At 40.7% G+C, this 22,312-nt stretch overlaps 1 protein-coding gene across 1 annotated transcript in view; it reads right to left on the reverse strand.

Moving 5' to 3' along the window:
• Positions 1 to 22,312, reverse strand: part of LOC126291937 (acid phosphatase type 7-like) — a 123,218-nt gene that overhangs the window by 51,379 nt on the left and 49,527 nt on the right. Inside the window, exons 4-5 of the mRNA XM_049985660.1 lie at positions 21,737 to 21,966; positions 4,799 to 4,896 (exon numbers count right to left, since the gene is read on the reverse strand). Of these exons, the coding sequence (XP_049841617.1) occupies positions 4,799 to 4,896; positions 21,737 to 21,966 (328 nt within the window). The remainder of the gene's footprint in view (positions 1 to 4,798; positions 4,897 to 21,736; positions 21,967 to 22,312) is intronic.

Consider the following 22,312-nt stretch of genomic DNA (forward strand, 5'->3'; position numbering starts at 1 on the left):
TGCTGTAGTTGCGACATTAAAGTTATAATTTGTGTAAGAACATTCAATGTTCTATGCAGTTATGTGAGTCACTTAATATTGGCCACTCTCAACAACTTTTGTTATTTAGTATTTTTTCCACAAGGCTGCATTACTTTCTGAATGCTCTGTATTAAACACAACCTTTTCTTTCCAATAACTTTCCTGTTGCAATAATATCGTGTTCAGTGACCAATGTAGGCACTGTCCTGGAGCTTAACATTCAAAGCAGCTGAACTTAATGACTGTGGTGGAGTGACACACACAGATCTTTTTTTGTAGCACTGGAGACATTTTCTAAAAGCACCAACACACTGGCAAGCCCTCTTGCTGCTTATAGTGCAGCAACTCTTGTTGATAATAAAACTGACAGCTATAACACAACTGACAGGAGTAGTTGGAGGTCTTTGCTAGAGGAAGTACAAAAGCTATGTCAAGCTCACAGCAGCACATAATAATGTGGCTGGTTCAAACATAGTGAAATTGCATATCTTTCCTGGTACCCTTCGTGAACAGAGGAAGCATGCAGTCCTACAACATAAACAACATTGATTTTTTTCCTACACTCTAAGTTACTTACACATTTGGACATTTGAAAACACACACATGCATACACAGAAACAAAAAATATAAATACAGCAACTTTACAACAGTAACAGCTGCATAGGTACTAAAACTGCATTCTTAATCATACATGACTGTGCACCATCAGCTAGCCCTGCTCAATGGGACAAGTGAGTAGAAATACAGCGTGTATCAAAAATACTTTGACAAACTTTGGCGAAAGGTTCCCAATACCAAGAATTTAATGTTTATCATGTTAGGTAATGCTTTATTCCTGAGTTGTTACTGAAAGAACATATCATGTGACATAATTAATAGAACACAGTGTGTGATGTTTCTGATAGAAGTCACCAAGCTGATTAATTCTTCCAACTGTTTTACCGAGTATGCCCTAGACAAACTGACTAATCACTTGTTTTATGCACAAGGTGATGCCACGGATTTTGGTTTTATCTCTTAGCTTCTATGGCAGTGAAAAACTGTGATGACATCAGATGATAAGAAAATAAACATATTTTTTTATGCTGTTTTCCATTTCTTTTTCTTTACTCACTCAGCAGTATTTATTATTTATCAGTTTAAATAATATCAATTTCAGAGGTAAACAGCTCCGCTTTTGGGCACAAGGATGTGGGAATCAACTTGCGTCAGCAATGTCACTTGAAGAAAGGAAGATGAGAGGATGACGACTCGGATCGACGGGGCGCTCGATGTCACGGTCATCGGAGAGGAAGATAAGAGTTTAATGTCTCAGTGACATCGACATCATTAGAGATGAAACACAGGCTCTGATGGTTTTCAAAGATTGGGAAGGAAATCGGCCATGTCCTCCTAAATGAACCATTCCAGCATGTGCCTGGGGTGATACAGGGAAATCACAGCACACCTACACCTGGGCGGCCAGATGTGGATTTGAATTGCAATCTTCCCGAATGTGAGTCCAGTGTGCCGATCACTGTGCCATCTCAATCGGTGTCATCATCTGAGACAGAGCACAGTGAAACTGTTTTGAAGTAAGGACTTACTGAAAGAGGACTGATTAAAACATTGAAAAACTTCACTAACAGTAGTAAAAAATAAGCCTCTCTTTTAGGAATACGGCAATAATAGCAATGTAATAAAAAAAACCACAAAATGTTTGTTTTGTATTTGTCACATGAGTGATGCAGGGACTGAGTGTGATCTGACAGCTGTTCTTCACAGAGCATGGGAAAATATCAGAAATTGTCTATCATAAGAAGTAGACCAAGGCTACATTGTATTTCTGTGACTACTGTTTGAACGACTGAAAAAGAATAACAGACTCTGAAAATTGCAATGTAAATATTCGTTCAGAGTTCAGTTCCAGTTAATCCACAACTGCTTTCAGATATATGTTGAGTAAAGTTGTATTATTTGTCAAGTACTTGATAAGTTGCGATATTCAATAAATTTATTTGAACAATGAACACACAAAACTGTGGTTGTGTAGCGCATTATACTGAAGGTATTTTTCTTGGAACTATTGTGTGTTATATCTACAGAAGATTGACTCAAACAGTACTTACTGATCTTTCAGAATTAAAGTGAAAATAACGTGGCTCTGAGCACTATGGGACTTAACATCTGAGGTCATCACCCCCCTAGACTTAGAACTACTTAAACCTAACTAACCTAAGGACATCACACACATCCAGGCCCGAGGCAGGATTCGAACCTGCAACCGTAGCAGTTGCGCAGTTCTGGACTGAAGTGCCTAGAACCACTCGGCCACACTGGCCAGCAAAGTGAAAAAGGAAATATGACATCAAACTGAAATAGTTCAATTATTGTGGGTACTGATATATCGTGACAAAGTGAATTTTTTTACAAATTATTTCAATATTTTCTGAAACAAACGAAGCCTAAGTTATCTATCCATGAGAAATATTGTACATAATTAGCTGGAAAGTGATCAGGATGAGAACATATCTGTTAAAAAATTCAACTGAGAATAATTTATTGATACACGGAGATTTGCACATGTTGCTGCACAGTACTTTTACTATTCTCTGGTTCCTATAGCAACAGATAATCAGCTGCACAGATATTATGAAGACCTTTAATAGCAAGTTTTTCCTAGACAAAGACAAAATAATTTATGCAGATATTCCACCTAAGAAACATTAGACTCACCTGCAAACAAAACACAGTTTGGATAAAAAGTGGTTAATGATCTTTAAACAGTGGAGTTTTTCTAATTTTGAACACGGAATAAGAACTTGGTGCACCCCACAGCTACTTTTATGCTAGATACAAGGGTCGTAACTCTTTAACCAGTACGGCCACATTGTGTCAGCACTGGAACTCGACAGGGGTGAGGGGTCGTGCAGGGTGGAGTGGGTGAAGGGAGAAAGAAGGAGCAGAATGTTAAGGATGGCAGCCCGATAGGTGGAAAGGTGAGGTGCAAGCATACAGGTTAAGAAAGTGGCGTCAATGAGCTCGTTCTGGCCATGGGCAGTCGGTGTTGTGTGCAGCGCACGTGGACATGGAGGAGTGAACCGAAAGGAGGAGAGGAACAGAGAGACTGCAGAGGAGAGGATGCAAGAGAGTATCAGTGCAGTTAGGGGCATGGGGAATGGGTCATGCTCGGGCTAACACAGACCGAGGCCAGAAGGATTACGAGATTACTGATCGTATCGTGAGGACAACTACAGTCTATTATTTAATGAAACTGGGGTTGGGGGTAGGATCCAGATGACATGGATTGGAAAGCAGCCAATGAGCAGCATTTTCTGATACAGAGTGATCAAATCTGCTGTTGGTCACAGTTTAGTGGTGGGTAGAGAGCTGGTTTAATGTGGTGCCCATGTAAAATGCTGTGCAAAAATTGCAGCAGGACTGCATTCACCGGGGCACTTTCTGTGATACAATGGTATAAGAAAGATTGACAGTACAGAGTAGGATGTGCTGGGCGAGTGTATCAATGATAGGTCTCGCACCATCTTCTTTACCTATTTGCCAAGCAGTCTGATGTAGGTGTGGTGTAACATTGGACTAGAATATTATGCACATTAGCAAGGCAGCAGAATGTCACTTTGTGTGGGATGGGAAGGATTGTGAGTGGGACATTCCTCATTTCCAGGCACAATGGCAAGTTGTCCACCACAGTGAGGCGTGCGATTGTTCCAGTCCTCAATGATATTGGATAACTGGTGAGGCGGTGAGCGAGCAGCTGGTTCTTGGTGTGGTCAGAGGTTTAGTGGCTTGCGTGATTTGTCACTGAAGTTGGACAAGATTTGTGTGGTGGGGAAAAGGGGGAGAGAGGGGGGGGGGGGGGGATATAATGCCTATTTAGATGAAACATCCTTCCTTGTATCAACAAGTCCAAATACTGCTTAAGTGACTCAAAAAAATTAGTTGCATTATGAAGATGCACTGGGCATTATGTACCATGACTAACATACAGAAGCACATGGTTTGGACTGCATTACTGTATTGTTCAATGGTTTATCTATGCGGACACCTGCAAGAATTAAGTCACACAATTGCAGCAATATTTTAATAATATCCCACGGAAACGTCCAAAACCATTCAGCACCGACTGCTGATCTTTGAATGGGTACTAGTATCCATGATCTGAACCACTTGCTATAAAGGCAGAAAGAGGGACCACTTAAAACTTTCCTATGAGTTGTTTATGTTGTGAACAATTTCTGTGAGTTGGCTCAAACAAATGACATGCCACTGTACAATGCTCCTTCAATACACACTTGACAGTACAACATGTGCTTTCACAAGATATTTTCTTCATTATTCTGGTGTAAGGAACCCATCCCAAGTTAGTTTAACTATTTCCAAAACATCTCATATAATGTGAACTACACACATAAGTTTAAAAAATTGACACTGTATTTTCGATCACAGCATAAATAAAAACAAAAAAAGCAGTGATAATGTTATTGCTTCACAAGATAGGAAAATGTAAATGACCAATTTCTAGAACACTATATTAATAATTACACATTTGCTATTTTCTCAAACAGAAGTGTCTCTCTCTCTCTCTCTCTCTCTCTCTCTCTCTCTCTCTCTCTCTCTCTCTCTCTCTCACCCCCTCCTCTGCCCCAGTCCTGAAAACACACACACACACACACACACACACACACACACACACACACACACACACACACACACACACACACACATGTTTCTTCACATGCAGATCCCTCGAGACAATCATGCAACAAATAAGTACAACCTTTTCTCCTCATGGTTACCGGGACAAGTCATGTATGGAACATAGGCTGCTATTGGTTCTATCTGTCTCATAAATTCATCTCCTAGAGCACCACTTTCCTGTAACAGAGAGTAAGTTCGAATCTTAGCAAACCTGCCTTTTGATGAGATTTTATTTGCTGTAAAATCTCATCCAGAGGACAGGAATAGATAGGAAGGGCCTCCTTTCATCATATTGATACTTTTCACTTGGCACACAAGACTATCATTATTTTCCAGACAATGTGGCTGACTGGGATGTTGAGAATACACTGAAACAGTATCCTTTTGGCTTATTCCAAAGATCATTTGTCATATTCCATAGATCATTTGCCATATTTCTTGTTTGTTCTTATAATTGTTTGTTTTGAAAAACAAGCAGATTGCAATTCCCATTCATTAATGGCTTATAGCATGATTTTATGGTGTAACTCATCACTTCCAGAAACAAAATAATAATTTCAAAATACTAGACACTGAGAATAATACAAAAGTGTTCACCCACAATGATCTTGTAGATGGTTCTTCAAGGAGTTAGCCATTTCAACCATTCTTGATGCTATGTACATTCATTAATGAAATTTGAAATAAATAATTCATGACAATTTGGGGAAAAAAGTGCTATTAACTGCAACAACACTGGAACAAGGAAGAAAATGACCTCCATTATTTTTTCATACCAATGTCAGTTGTTCAAGAAGGCATTCCATATGCAGCCACATAAATCTTTGATCATTTGTCCAGTAACAAAATCTGACAGACAGAAAGGTCTTCCTATTCTGTAGATATATTTTTAATTCTAAAGTGGTAGCACATGTAGCTGAAACAAACGATCTGAGTACAGGAGTAATATTATAGACAAAGTAGCTTTAGCATCCACTGCTTTGCTTTCATAAGCTGTAAGTCTGCGAGAATTTTTTTGTTTTGTTTTTCTTTAGTAAAATTCTTTACATTGTTTGCAATTTGCAGCACCTAAACTTTTTATGCTATTTAAGGCCATAGAAGGATGGTCTTTTCCAAATGGACTTCTGATGAAAAAGCAGTTCTGGTAGCTGGAGTCTTTGTTAATCATGGCTTTTGTGGGCTTGTGGTTAGTGGCGATATTCCCACAGAAACTTTCATTCCTCAACACACATTTTTTAATCTAACCAGGAATTGAAACACTAATTTACATATTTAGCTTTAAAGTTATTTAATATAATTAAACATTTTCTTAAAATTTAACCCCTATTTCACCACCCTTAGTGACAAGTTCCAAAAAACATTAACACACACTTTTTTCACAACTGTCAATCTTAGTTTTGAAAATTTTTTGATTACAAAATAGATTCATAAAATTGTCCATCCCCTATTTCACCCATTTGGGGTTGAATCTCCAAAAACACACAAGCATGTCCATTTTTTATTTCTAGTGAAGTCCAATATCAATTTTCATAGATACAGCTTTAAACCTACTTCAGTAGTTCTTTAATAATGATAATTCAGTCACTAGTTTCTCTCTTAATGGCTGAATTTCCAAAAATGCTCAAACATTTTTGTTTTCTAAGAAATCAAAATGCAAATTTTCATGGTTTAGCTTAAAAATTGCCTTCAGTAACTTCATCAAAAAGCATTTCATTCCCCATTTCACCTCCTTAGGAAAGGAATTTCGAACATGATGCCTAAGCCCTCTCCAAATTTCCAGTTTCTATCATTGGCAGTTTGGGCTGAGTGACGAGTGAGTGAATCAGACTGGCCCTATTCCACCGCCCTTTGGGATTTAATTCCCAAAAACAGTGAGACGGATATTTTTTTTATTTCCAAGCAAAAAACCAAATAAATTTTTTCATAAAAATGCTTTCATAATGAAATATTGTCATAAAGCATTTCATCCCATGTTTCACTCCCTTAGGGGTTGGATTTCTGGAAACACTTAAACCCATTTTTTTTTTATCCCAGAAGGCTAATACCAATTTTAATGGATATGGCTTTAAAATGTTTAAGTAGTTCTTTTTTCTATTTTTTTTTTAGAGGGAAAACCAATTTCACCCACATTTCAACCCTATAGAGGTTACTTTTCCAAAAAATAATGAAACAAATTTATTTATTTATGACCGAGAAACCAAAAATCTATTTTCATAGGTTTAGCTTCAAAACTGTCTTAATAGTGACATTTTTCAAAAATCCTTTTATCCCCTCTTTTGAAAAATCACTTCTTAAACAATGTTTACAGTATAAAATCAACATCCCCTTCTAATCACAAATTGTGCTGCGCAACAGTTAGTCGGTCAGTTAGTCAGGACATTGCCTCATTGTTATTAAATTTAAGCATGTGTAGCATATTCCTGTAGCCTGCAAACTGATCCATTACACATTTCAGTAGAAACTGTGCAAATGATCTACAGAACACTGACTAATTCTTTGCTTTCTAACATTGTTATACTGAACAAGAAAATACAACTGTCATTTCAATTTTATTTATTAGGCTACACAAGTTGGATGTGCTGCATCAGTTGTGAAATGATCACACGAACATTCTCACTCCCACAGAAGAGGTTCTGGGTGTCCACACAGCACAGACACCAGTCAGGATCATCATATCGTAAGGGCAGCAGTGGCAGATCACACAGCAACCAGAATACGTATAAGAGGGCTCACGAGCCCAGACGCATCAACGCAAACTGTCGGGAATTAGTTATCGGCAGTAAAACTACAGGGGGCACGCAGATCTCTAGCCCGTCTTCCAATCGCACCACAGCACTGACGTGCACTGCTCAAATAGTGCCGTCTGAGGATCACTTAACAACGGAATGGCACGCTACAGTCTGCGGTGACGAAAGTAGATACTGCCTACCTGCAAGTGACGTTCATTTGCGCCTACAGTGTAGACTGGGTGACCGTCGCCTCAGAGTTCACCTGTCGAATAGACACTTGCCCCACTCCAAGAATTACAGTTTGGGGTGCTATAAGCTACAACACTCTTTCACCTTTGGCATTTCTCTAGGTGGGGACGATAAGCGGCTCTCTCAACACGGAAAATGTTGAGAGACCCACCCTTTTGCCATTTTTGCAACATGAAGGTGACGTGTTGTTATTCTTTATAACAGTTGCTCACATTCTGCCCGTGCAATTTGACACGTTACTCACAGTGTGCAGCAACTTTCCTGGCCGATATGATTTCTGGACTCGTCTCCAATCGAGTACGTGTCAGATACGATGGGACAAGAAGTGATTCGTGCGAAATGTCTACTGACTACTCTTACAGAACTACACTTACAGATTGAGCGAGTGTGGGGTATCATGTCCTGGGACAGTATCCGACATTGCACAATCGACTGGATGCCAGAGAGAGTGCCTGAAATGCCACCTGTGGAGGCTACACTACACAACTAACGTGGGTGTTCGATGTGCACCAATACCTAGTATCTCAGAACTGCTCGTGATACTGCTCTGCAAATATAATCATTTAGTGTACCCTATATGCTCTGTTGCAACAATAAATCTTAAGTGAACTGGAAACCTCTAAAACGGCGAACTAATTTTCTTCTGGAAGTTTATATTAGAAGTTGACAAATTCCTCTTTTTCAGAAAGATTTTTCTTGCTGTAGTCAATCTGCATCCTCTCTACTTGGGCTGTCATCCATTATCTTGCTACTCAAATAACAAAACTCAAGTACTACTTTTAGTGTCTTATCTACATCTACATGGTTACTCTGCAATTCACACTTAAGTGCCTGGCACAGGGTTCATCAAACCATTTTCATACTACTACTCTATCATTCCACTCTCAAACCGAGCGTGGGAAAAAGGAACATGTAAATCTTTCCATTTGAGCTCTGATTTCTCTCATTTTACTATGATGACCTTTTCTCCCTATGTAGGTGGGTGTCAATAACATATTTTTGCATTCGGGAGAGAAAGTTGGTGATTGAAATTTCATAAATAGAGCTCGACGCAAAGAAAACTGCCTTTGTTTCAGTGACTGCCACATCAACTCACGTATCATATCAGTGACACTCTCACCCCTATTGCACGATAACACGAAACGGGCTGCCGCCCTTTGCACTTTTTCGATGTTCTCCATCAATCGTACACGGTAAGGATCCCACACTACACAGCAATATTCCAGCAGAGGATGGACAAGTATAATGTAGGCTGTCTCTCTAGTGGGTTTGTTGCATCTTCTAAGCGTTCTGCCAACAAAGCATAGTCTTTGTTTCGCCTTCCCCACAATATTATGTATGTGGTCTTTCCAATTTAAAGTTGCTCGTAATTGCAATTTCTAGGTATTTAGCCGAATTGACAGCCCTTAGATTTGAGAGATTTATCGTATACTCAAAATTTATTGGATTTCTTTTAGTACCCATTGGAACACCTCTTACTTCTCTTTTTTTAATGCCAATTGCCACTTTTCGCACCATACTGAAATTCTCTCTACATGATTTTGTAATTGGAATTGATCATCTGATGATTTTACTAGATTACAGTGTAATATTCAAACAATCTAAGAGGGCTGCTCAGATTATCACCTACATCATTTATGTAAACCAGGAACAGCAAAGGGCCTATGATACTACCTTGTGGAATGTCAGATATCACTTCTGTTCTACTCTATGATTTACCATCTATCACTATGAACTGTGACCTCTCCGAGAGGAAATCACAAATCCAGTCACACAACTGAGACAATACTCCATATGAATGCAATTTTGTTAATAGTCCCTTGCGAGGAATGGTATTAAATGCCTTCTGGAAATCTAGGAATACGAAATTGATCCGAGATCCCTTGTCAACCGTACTCATTACTTCATGGGAATAAAGAGCTAGCTGTGCTACACGATAATGATATTTTCTGAATCCATGTTGGTTATGTATCGATAAGTCATTTTCTTCAAGATGATTCACAATGATCGAGTACAGTATATGCTCCAAAATCCAATGCAAATTGAGGTCAGTGATATGGGTCTGTAATTCAAAAGGTTACTCCTATTTCCTTTCTTGAATATTGGTGTGACCTATGCTACTTTCCAGTCTTTAGGAACAGACCCTTTTGTCAAGTGAGCAGTTGTATATGATTGCTAAGAAAGGCGCTATTATGTCTGCGTACTCTGAAAGGAACCTGATTGGTAGGCCTATACCATCAGGACCGGAAGACTTGCCTTTCTTAAGTGATTTGTTTCACAACACCTAAGACATCTACTTTTATGTCACTCATGCCAACAGTTTTTCTGGTTTCGAATTCTGGAATATTTACTTCATCTTCTTTCATGAAGGAATGATTGAAAACTGTATTTAGCAACTCTGCTTTAGTGGCATCATCATTGGTAACATGTCCATTGCTATTGCGCAATGACAGAATTGACTTTTTTTTTTTGCCACTGGTATACTTTACATATGACCAGAATCTCTTTGGTTTTTATACCATATTTTGAGACACTGTTTCATTGTGGAACCTATTAAAAGTATCTCACATTGATGTCCGCACTAAATTTCAAGCTTCCATGAAATGGAGCCAGTCTTGGGGATTTTGCATTCTTCTGAATTTGGCATGCTTTTTTCTTTGCTTCTGCAACATTGTTCTGACGTGTTTTGTGTACCATGGTGGATCTGTGCTGTCTCTTATTAACTTATGTGGTATGAATATCTATTGCTGTCGATACTGTATCTTTGAATTTGAGCTGTTTCAGGTCTATGCTTACAGAATTAGCTTGGAAGGAATGGAGTCTCTCTTAGGAAGGCGCCAAGCTAATTTTTATCTGCTGTTTTAAATAGATATATTTTGCATTTATTTTTAGTGGTTTTGGTTGATATGGTTTTGACCTTGTGTTCACTAATCCCTGTATCTGTCGTGACACTCTCTATTAGATCAGGATTATTTGTGGCCAAGAGGTCAAGTGTGTTTTCGCAAGCATTTGCAATTCGTGTGGGCTCATGAACTAATCTTAGAAACTAATTTCCTCAGCATCATCTCAATCTGATACTTCTACCTTCAATTACTCTCGTTTTACTTCTGTTGACATTCATTTTAACAGTCTCTTTTCAAGATATTTTTTGCTCCGTTCAACTCTGAAATCCTTATCGGTGTTTCACAGAATTACAATGTCATCAGCAAACCTTAAACTTATTATTTCTTCTAGCTGAACTGTAATTTCCTTTGAAGATTTCTCCTTTGTTTCCTTCACAGCTTGCTCGATATACAGATTGAGTAACATGGCAAACAGGCAACTCTGTCTCATTCCTACTTCCCTTTCATACCCTTTGACTCTTAAAATGGAGTCTGGTTTCTGTAGAAATTGCATGTAACATTTCATTTCACTCCCAGCTGCCTTCAGAATTTCAAATAGTGTATTGCAGTCAACAATGTCAGGTGCATTTGCTCAATCTGCAAATGCTACAAACACAGATTAGTCTTCCTGCAATCTGTTTTTCTATAAGCCATAGTGTCAGTACTTCCTCATATCATCTTCAGTTTCTCCTGAACCCAAACTGATCTTCCCTGTCGTTAGCTTCTATTAGTCTTCCTATTCTTCCATAAATAATACATAACAGTATTCTGCAACCTGCATTTCTGTAATTGTCCTGTAATATGCACTCCAGTCTTCTTTGGAAGAGTCTTAAAGTCTGACGGTATTTCACCTGTCTCTTATATCTGGCACACCAGGTGGAATAATTTTGACAGTATATTCTCCCAAGGATATTAATATTTCCGAGAGAATGTCAACTACTCCAGGTTCCTTGTTTCAACTTTGATCACTCCCTACTCTGTCTAATTATTTTTGAAGTGTCATACCTTCCATCACACCTTTATCAACTTATCCTTTCCTTTCCATAGCATGGTCTTTAATTTTTTTTCCTTTTGTACATACTTTCTACATATATCCCTTAGTTACTTTTTACTGGCCTGCCACCTGAGCTGTAATACTGATATTCATACCGCTGCTCGTCTTTTCAAAGTTTTCTTCAATTTTCCTATAAGCAGCATCTATCTTTCTAATGGGCAAATATGCTCCAACAACTTTCCTATTTTTAACTTTCTGCTAATCTCATTTTTATATGTCTACATTTCCTTTGGCCTCCTCCTTTTGCTGGTTCCTTAAAGCTTCTTTTGAAACTTTTGAGAAGCTGTAGTTATTTCAAATTATCCAGGTCCCATCTCCTTAATTTGTAGCTTCAAAATTTTTTTCAGTTTCATATCTGGTTTGTAACCAATGAATTATGCTCAGATTCTAAGTCAACAACTGAAAATGTTTACCAGTTTAAAATCTGGTTTCTAAATCTCTTCTTACCACTATAAAATCTGCTTGAAATCTTGCAGCGTCTCCACAATGTCTATCACATTTACCACCTTCTGTCTGTTCCTTACAAAAAATAAAATAAATAAAAAATTAAAAATGTTTCAGATGATTATATTGCACTCTGTGCAACATTATACCAGATGTGTTCCTGTTTCATTTCTTTTCCCCAGGCTGTACTGGTCTATTTCCTGTTCCCTTGGTTTTCATAGTATTGAATTCCAGTTGCCCCATCACAATTAAATTGGACATCAATTATCACCTATGACGGGCAGTCAAATGAACACCAAACAGCCACCACAACAGAAGCATGGAATAGTTCCATTCAAAAGTATTCACCACATGCATAAAGACATTTGTCCAACTGGTAGACGAGACGATCAATTCCTGTTTTGTAGAACACAGTCGGCTGCTGACATCCACAACTGACCCGCTCTTGCACTTCCTTGTCTGACAAGCTGATGTCCACGCACGTCTTTCTTCAAGTCGCCAACAAATGAAAAATCACACAGTGAAAGATCTGTGCTGAACGGAGGATGTTGCAGTGTTTGCCAACCAAATTGCTGAAATGTAGCCTTTGTCCAACTAGCAATGTGGGTGCAGGCATTACTATGCAACAGATAATTCTGCCCGAAAATATATCTGTGCTTTTTGACTTCACAGTGCACTGCAATTTCTGGAAAGTGACTTCACAGCACTGCGCACTGACTGTAGTTTCGCACTCCAGGACCTTGGTGAGCAGAAAGCACCTGCAGGGGAGGGGGGTCGTCTATACCTTACTGGAACGTGTGTGAACAGCTTTGGATTTCTTTGGCAGGGAGATGTGGTACTTTTCCACTGTCAGCTTTGACATTTGCCCTCGGGCTGTCTGAATTCTGTCAGTTTTAATGCACGTAGTGATTACTTTCAAATGGAAACATTCTTCAGTCCTTTTATAGTAAGTGTTTGGTTTTCATTTGATTGCTCCTTTTATATTTATATTATGAGGAGAAAAACTAAAAGATATGGAAAATGTGTATCAAGTGAAGATGCAGCCCAACTACTTACTGGAAAGAAGCAATTTTCCTGCATCAGGCTAGTTTTATTTGCAGGCAAATTGTTTCATTAGTAATAAGCTAATTCCCCTTCAGTATTAATAACTACATGACATTGAAAAGTTTTGTAGTTCTGTTTATCAGCATGTTATTATCCACATATCAATGTGGAAGAGGTCCATCTGTATTGTGAGCCAGACTCCCACTGAATGCTGCAATGGCATATATCATAGGTGAAAGGTTCTACAAGCTAAAATATATTAATTAAAATTATTATGTCTTACCTAGACCTTAATTGGAACAATCACCTTCAAAGTAGCCCCCTTGTGGGTGAACACATTGATTGCAATGTTTCTGCCTGTGTTTGAGTGAATCCTTTGTTACAGTGTTTAGTATCCCCTGTGATTCTGCTAGAATCTTTTCCACATTATCAAATCTTTGCCCCTCCAACTGTACTTTCATCTCAGGGAGGAAGAAATAGTCACATGGAGGCTAGTGTAGTGAGTACAGCAGCCGGGAACGACACTGATCTCACTTTCAGACAACAATTCTTGAACAGTGGAGGCCGTTATGTGACTGTGCAATGTAAAGGTAGAACACCCAGTCACTTATACACCAGTTCTACAGACATTTCTTCCTCGTGTCCTCCCTAAATCTCTTTAAATAACCACGAACTTAATGATACTCTTAACCAGCTAAACTTTTTTTGGGCCAAAGCTAAGAACAGCTCTCCCACTGTGACTGCTGCTACTTAGTTTCATTGCCATACACCGAACTTTCATAGCTTGTGATGATCTCTGAAAGAATGTTTGGATCATTTTGAAGCAGCTATGTAAGTTCCAAGCAGACTTTCACATGATGTTGCTTCTGATCATCTTGAAGCAGAATGTCACAAATTTAACTGCAAGCTTTCTCTTGGTCATTTTTCCTGACAATACATTCACATGTATCACAACTTATTCCCAAAGAGTAGCAGAAATCTTGCACAATCACACCTCTCACATTCTGAACACTTTCTGGTGTGACACCAGACAATGATCTCGCAGAATAACGGTCGTCACCAATCGATTTTCACCTGTTTTTGACGTGCTTGCCTCAGTATTGTCAACCGGTGCACACACCACTCCAAGCAAAGCAAGCAGATGTTAGACAGTTGGCACTAACAAGTGTCAGTCAAGCGGTGTGCACTAGCTTCCAATGGAAGGCCAACACGAGAGCAACGTCTCCAGGAAGTGCACGCAGTGGCGCTATTTACATACCACACTGAGAGTCTGGACTTGGCCTCATGTTAACCCTCGAGCTAGCTTCCCCAAGTTCTTGTGGAACTTCAATTAGTGTGTCCTTAGTACATGCTAATCACCTGGACTTGGTCTGCTCCCAAGATTTACAGGTCTGATTCCAGTGAGACAAGCCGTACCACCAGATCTAGCATAGTCTCGCAACTTCTTGATGTTTTGCCACCGAGTTAAGTATATTTCCATAATAAAGATCTTTGTGTGTGCCCATAATTGGTGTTCTGTCTGCTTGACAACAGCAGAATTCCATCTCGCAAAACTTCCACAGTTTGTAAGTCAGTGTTATCTCCAAAAGCTTGCTGCCAAATTTTGTGTGTTTCTGCAGCAATCTATTCAAGTTCAAAACAAAACTTTATACAGACATACTGCTCTTTCAAGTCAGCCATCATTAAAACAAGAATCAAGGAAACATGACAATGGCAGTATGCTTACCAACTAGCCAAACCACTCAGCTTGCACTCCTTTGCATACTACTAAAGAAGGATGAATGGGGAGATACTTAGCAGTTTTTCAGTGAACTTTTAACCATTCTCATGAAAAACACAAATTTCGGAAAATCTGGATAATTTCTCATAAATCAAGGAAAAAAAAACGGAACCCACGAGTTGGTCTGAACAGTGTACCAGCACACACAATATGAAGGCTGATTGACAAAGACTGAGGCTTGTTTTTTCACAGGTGTTTATTACTCTGTTTCAACATTTACTCCCCTCCTACTCAAATGCACTTTTTATAGTGACTACCAGACCTCGAATACACGATGCACCCCTTCTTTGTCAGGTCACAGACAAATCCCTCATTTTTCTTGAGCACTGCTTCGCAATCATCATACCAAATGCTTTGAAGCTTTGCTTCCTGAGTTTAGCCAATACTGACTGATATGCAGTATGCTGCTGTAACGGTAGTGTATGGGGGAGGTGCTTGCAGGTAAATCGTTCCATTGCAAACAAAACATGTGATCACCATCACTTTCCTTGCATATGGATCAGCTTTCACCTTTGTCGGAGCACGTAGTTATTTCAGCACTGAGCTAAGCCCGTTTTCCTTCAGGATCATAAGGAGGCAGCCATGACATATCACCAGCAATAATCTATTCCAGAAACACATCCCCTCCATCAGCGGAAAGATGCGGCTTGTCTCCATTTGCACATTCTTTTGTTCAGGAGTCAACAGAAATGGCACCCAATGGGCACAAACATGGGTCATAAGGATATTGCCATACGAAATTCTCAATACTTCAATTAGATTACGTAATTTTACTTGCGGATCCTCACAGAAAATCACAGCAGCTGTGTTGATGTTGATTTCATTCATAGAAGAAGCTAAAATATCAGATCCACCTTGCTTCACAGACAAGTTGGCCTTCTTTGAAATCCTCTAACTACCTTAACACTGTTGCATGATGATGATGTGCAGCTTCACCATCACTTGTTGCAGTTTTTTGCAAGTCTCAAGGGCAGTACGGTTTAAACGAACACAGAATTTTATTGCGTCACCTCCATTGTTTGGTATGAGAAATGCGAAAAGTATCTACAAACTAGAACATTACTACCAACCTACTGATGCGAGAATGCTGCCGCCTATGGACATTACACATAAAAACCAGTTCTTTCCACATATTCACAGTATAGATAGGAGACTATCATGGAAGCTACAGAATAAAATCAGTCTAAGTCTCTGTTAATCAGCCTTCAGATATTTCCTTAAAATGTGCCAGCATATTTCAATGTCGATCAAGCAGTTTGTGTTCTTATTTCAATTTGTATAGCAATGTCACAAGGCCTCGGATTGAGAAGGAAAGATAAGGTGCAAGTCACTAACAAGCTGGTACATCGTCACATCTCAAATGTGGTATCTGAGCTATGATCTGACTTGTCTGCAATCTCAAGCCGAGCCATTTTGAGATAAAAGTTTTATGGGTATGGTATCACGAGTTTCACAATACAAAAACTTATACTGATGAAACTAACATTTCGCTCACTGTTACGGTGGCCTTCTACTGTAGACCCTGAAGGAGGCCACTGTAACTGTGGCCGAAACAGTTGTTTCACCAGTACAGCCACAATATGGCCTAGTGCTGCACCCAGAAACCTTTTATGTCAACTGCCCCTGGCAGCGGAAGCCAACATAAACAAAATATAGAAAAAATTATATGAGCAACATTTTTACTAGCAGCCCCACGTGCTGAAGTCCACACTTAACAAAATGATGTGCTGAAGCATATAATTTTACACTGTATGGGTTATAACAATGGTGTCAGTAGTGTTGTGCTTTTTTATGTGCCCAATTTGTTTGTCTATTCTGACTTCCATTGTATAGCTGACTACTGCATTTCACCACCTGAAATACAAGTAGTTTCTCCAGTTCTCAACAGCAACATAAGCATAAAGTAGGTCCTTTATTTTCATGTTACGGTTTTACTGGTGGTGATCAGCATGACCAGACTCTGAATGTGGCTCTCCAGCAGGGACACGACTTCCTCAAATCCTGCCCTGAAATGAGATCCATCCTTCATGAAATCCTCCCCACTCCACCAAGAGTGTCTTTCCGCTGTCCACCTAACCTTCGTAAACTCTTAGTTCATTCCTATGAAATTCCCAAACCACCTTCCCTACCCTCTGGCTCCTACCCTTGTAACTGCCCCTCCGTGTGAAACCTGTCCCATGCACCCTCCCACCACTACCTACTCCAGTCCTGTAACCCGGAAGGTGTACACGATCAAAGGCAGAGCCACGTGTGAAAGCACCCATGTGATTTACCAACTGGCCTGCCTACACTGTGAAGCTGCTATGTGGGAATGACCAGCAAAAAACAGTCCATTCGCATGAATGGACACAGGCAGACAGTGTTGGTAATGAGGATCACCCTGTTGCTAAACATGCCTTGGTGCACGGCCAGCACATCTTGGCACAGTGTTACACCGTCCGAGTTAACTGGATACTTCCCACTAACACCAACCTGTCAGAACTCCGGAGATGGGAACTTGCCCTTCAGTATATCCTCTTCTCGATATCCGCCAGGCCTCAACTTCCGCTAATTTCAAGTTGCCGCCGCTCATACCTCACCTATCTTTCAACAACTTCTTTGCCTCTGTACTTCCGCCTCGACTGACATCTGTGCCCAAACTCTTTGTCTTTACAAATGACAAATGACTGCGCGCGCGAGTGTATACCTATCCTTTTTCCCCCCCCTAAGGTAAGTCTTTCCACTCCCGGGATTGGAATGACTCCTTACCCTCTCCCTTAAAACCCACATCCTTTCATCTTTCCCTCTCCTTCCCTCTTTCCTGACGAAGCAACCGCCGGTTGCGAAAGCTCGAATTGTGTGTGTATGTTTGTGTGTCTATCGACCTGCTAGCGCTTTTGTTTGGTAAGTCACATCATCCCACGCACGCAGACGCGCCATCTCTGGCAGCTCTAACCAGAATGCAACTGTTATGTGGAATGGAAGCAGCAATCTGGAGGGAGTGGGGAAGCGGAAGGGATGGTCAGGAACAGGTGTGGGGAGAGCAAAATGTTGTCTGCCAGAGTGTGCAGGGACAAGACTGCTGACAGGCGCAGGATAGGGAGGCAGTGGGACACCGGGGTGGGGAAGACTAGGGGGAACGGAATGAAAACCACCTCTGCCCACTGCACAAGATACAGTTACTGTGCAATCCCTGCTCCATACATCAAATCTCAAACTGAATCCTTTGCTCTCTAGCACATGGAAGAGCATTCCAGACACCACCTTCACCTTCATATCTTATCCAACCTGCCGACATCCTACTACCATATCGGGGCATCACTATCCAACCAGTCCTTACCACAGCGTTGTTCCTCCTCAACCACTCGCAGCACTCAAACCTTGCCTATCTGACCTTTCCAACTTTCCACGAACCCCCAACCAACACTCTACTAAAGCCAGAGCCAAAACATTCCCATAATGTTGTTGTTAACCTTTCCACCAAAACATCTCAGACCCACAAAAGTTTTACATCTATCCAAAGGACTCATCTTTAGCTCTACACTCACATTTAACCATTCTGGACTTAAAGACCTTCTCCCTATGCCTACAATGGAAACACTTCTTTGCCACGAATCCCTTAAACCAAAGCTAACCTGATCCCAACATTGAACCCTGCCTTTCCCAGTTCATACCACCATCCAACAACCATGACCCCCCCCCCCCCCCCCCCCCAATCGCTGATCATCTTACAGGAATTCCTTACCTCCAACTAAGCCTCACCATCCTTCCCCCAGGCACTTCCTCAGAACACCAACCTTTCAGCAGAAGAAAGAACAGCCATATGCAACCTCAAAACCACTCTTGATCCCATCATCCTACCTGCAGGCAAAGGTTCCACCACTTATGAATCACTGTGAATACCTAGTGGATGGCTTCTGCTAATCATTTGACTCATCCACCTACAAAGTTTGCCAGAGTGATCCCATCCCAGAAGTCCAACATAACCCCCAATCCCTGCTTAAATCCCCAGCACCTTCCCAGAACCTCTCCCTGGAATCAATTTCCCTCCTCATACACCTTACTAACTTATCCTAACTCACACCTACTGATCCTTTGAAGGGTAGTTATACAAATAAATCTGCAGCACAGCCAAGGGCATCCAAATGGCACCCTCCTGTGCAAACCTGTATATGGGCAATCTAGAGGAGAAATCCCTAGCCTCCCAAACTACCAAATCTCTTGTCTGGCTCAGGTTCATTGACGATAGCTTCACGATCTGCACTCGGAGCAAAGCACCCTGCCTTCACAACCTTAACGCCCTTCCCATCGCTTCACCTGGTCCTCCTCAACACAACATGCCCCCTCCGTAGACATTGACCTCTTGGGAGAAACAAGCTGCAGTACCTTTTGTGACCCAATACCCACCCAGACTGGAACAACCAAACCGCATCCTTTGCCAGGACTCTGATAACCTATCATCTTGTGTTGAGAGGAGAAACATCCTAACCAACATCCTCCGAGCGACATATGCCCAATGCACCCACCCAGCACTTTCTATTCCTGTCCTGCCGCACCCCCCCCCCCTCCCCCTACACACACACACCACCAGCTCTGCTGCTATCATTGCACAGCTTTTTATACTGGTATGACTACTAACCAGCTGCCCACCAGGATGAAAGGCTGCCACCAAACTGTGACCAAGAACAAAGTAGACTAATGTGTGCCGCAATATGCAGCTGGCCTAGGGAAAACTATGCTATCGAACAAATACATTGATAGGTCGTGTGGAGAACCAAAGTGTTTAGGATCTTTGGTAGTGTTAACTCTGTCGCGTGGGTGCGGGCAGAGCAGAGAGAGTCTGGCGGGAGTAGGGCGGTGAAGCAGGTGCGTTGTGCGACGCTCCCACGAGGTTCCGCGCGTTCGAGGTTGGGCAGCATGTAATTGCGCTCGACTTGCTATGATAGTTTCTGACACGGTGTTGCGGACGGGAAGTATTAGCTGGTGCACATCAAGAGCCTGTTACGCCTGGTGACCGTGTCGAGAAGAAGGCACGCCAACATCCAGCTTCTGCAACAGCAACAGCCGACAATGAGTGACTGTCACCACCTCCTTAATCGACGGCTTCAAACCTTCAATCAACCAACAAGGGAAGACTGGAAGCACGTAAAGTTTTAGAACTGTATGGCAGACCTCAGCTTTTCAAACTGTTCCATTTTCCTAACTATAGTTACAGCAACTTAGCATGAACATTTGTTGCTCACTGTCCCAATTACATTACCAAGCAGAGTCCCTTCCTTTTCCAGAATGAACCCGAATGTCGTTGAAATTCAAACGCCAGCATTAACATACTATTATTCCATTTCACTGCTTTAATTTCAAAGTTCAGTTAAGGTATTCATAGCTGGCTACAATATTTAGATTACGCAAGCACAAATAAGTGCGACTTTTGTTACCATATTTTAGCTTACCTGTGACTACAGCTCAGCTTGGTACGTACTAAATTTTACTATTGTCAATTGTTCAGAATCATTTAATTCAAGTTCAAAGTTAAATCTCTTATTTCTAAATTGCGTAGATTCAAGTAGCTTTTGAAATGAATGTTGAGGTAGCCCAAGACTAACCATGTTTGACTGAATTTCGATGTGCTTCAGAAACAAAGCTCACTATTAATTTCAGTCACTAAATTAACTTTCAATTTTCCGGTTTTATTAATTCTTTTGCTAAATTAAGTCAGAGTGTAGCTAAATTTATTACTTCTAACAAACTTTCAGTTTTCACACTACATGTGTCAACTTTCAGTTGCCAGGCTTCTAGTACTAATTATTTGTGTAATAACCTTTCTTTTTCAGTTACTATAGTAATTGTCTATAGGACTGGCAACCGTAATTTCTCCCAAATCTCAACTATCTAATTACCGCTAGTTAATTGTTAACATAACGGCCGCACATTTACTTTCTTTATTAACTTTACCCCTTTTCAAAATTAATTTCCACCAGTTTCATTTGCATTTTTCCTTTCATTTAGATATAACCCTTTCCTCCTCCTTTAATGACAGGTTAACTTCGGTGACGATTGTTTTTCACTGTCAGTAAGTTCGATAAGTGAGAGGGAGGTTACAACTTCCTCCTTACTCTTGTCTCCCATGCTCTTGCTGTGCTGCCCTCTGCCAATGCACCTCCCCTTTTTTCACTCTGTTCCCCCTGCCCCTTCCCACCTTCCTCCTCCACTGCCTCCCAACTTGCACCTCTTGGCAGTCCAGTCCCTACACCCACTGCCAGACAACACTCTCCTCTCCCTTTACCTGTACACTGCTAACCCTTCCCTTTCCCCATCTCCTCCAGATTGCTGCTGCAGGAATATCGTCGTCGATATCATGGTCACATACGCATTAGGTGTGCTTGCTTGTGTGAATGAATGTGTGCGTTTCTCTTTCTTTCTCTTTTTCGGATGAAGGCTGTGGCCAAAAGTTGAATGTACGAGTCAATTGTGCCTGTCTGCAAGTTAATAACTCAATGTGTTGTCCGTATGGTAAGTTTGGAATCTGTCTTTTTCTTACATTGCTGATATTCAAGCCTGGAGTTTCCATTGTTTGCCTTCAAAAAAATATCATCGTTAAAAGATATCTAATGTATAGCAGTTGTTTACTTCCCCTCCCCTTAATCCATACCTTTTTTCTTTTCTCTCTCTTCTGTTTCAAAACTAATACCAATATGCTGTAACACTTTTACGCACATCACATGTCCTCATGAATTGTCTCCGCTTTGACTGATCTCTTGTCATTTACACATTTACTACTTTTATTTTCTTACTGACAGACCTTTATTAAAACAAAAACAGACAGTGTAGGCTGACACGGTAAGTACAGTACCCTTACCCAGTCCATGTCGTACGCAAAGTCTCCAACGTGTAAGATACCGTCAACACTCTGGTGCATCACTTCCTCTTGCAGATAGGGGAGCGACTTGGCATTTAGAGTGCCCATATCCCCTAGGACCAAAATGCGTGGGGCCCACTGATCTGCAGAATCACCGCCCTCCGATACTGGTGGAGTCTTGAAAGAGAACACTGGTGACCAGCCTCCGTCTGAACTGCCAACATGGTACACTGTAAAAGATAGACAAACAGTGACCGAAATGTGTCAAATGTCATGTAGACAACATTGGGTGGGGGGGAATGGGAGTGGGAGAGAACTGTATACAATGAGATACAAAGAATACATTCTTAAATTTGTAAATGAAGCATCTATGCACAAAGTGGCAGCAAGAGAAAACACATTTAAAATTTAGGAAACTTGCAAGCTTTTGGAGACATTGGCCCCTTCTGACGGAAGTGTAGAAGGGGAAAGAAGAGGGATGAAGGGTGAGGTTTAGGAATTGATGAGAGTTATGGAAAAGTTGCCCAGAACCCCACATCAGAGGAAACTCTGAGGATAGGATGAGAAGCAAAGAGT

This window comes from Schistocerca gregaria, chromosome 9, assembly GCF_023897955.1.
Source record: "Schistocerca gregaria isolate iqSchGreg1 chromosome 9, iqSchGreg1.2, whole genome shotgun sequence".
NCBI lineage: Eukaryota > Metazoa > Arthropoda > Insecta > Orthoptera > Acrididae > Schistocerca > Schistocerca gregaria.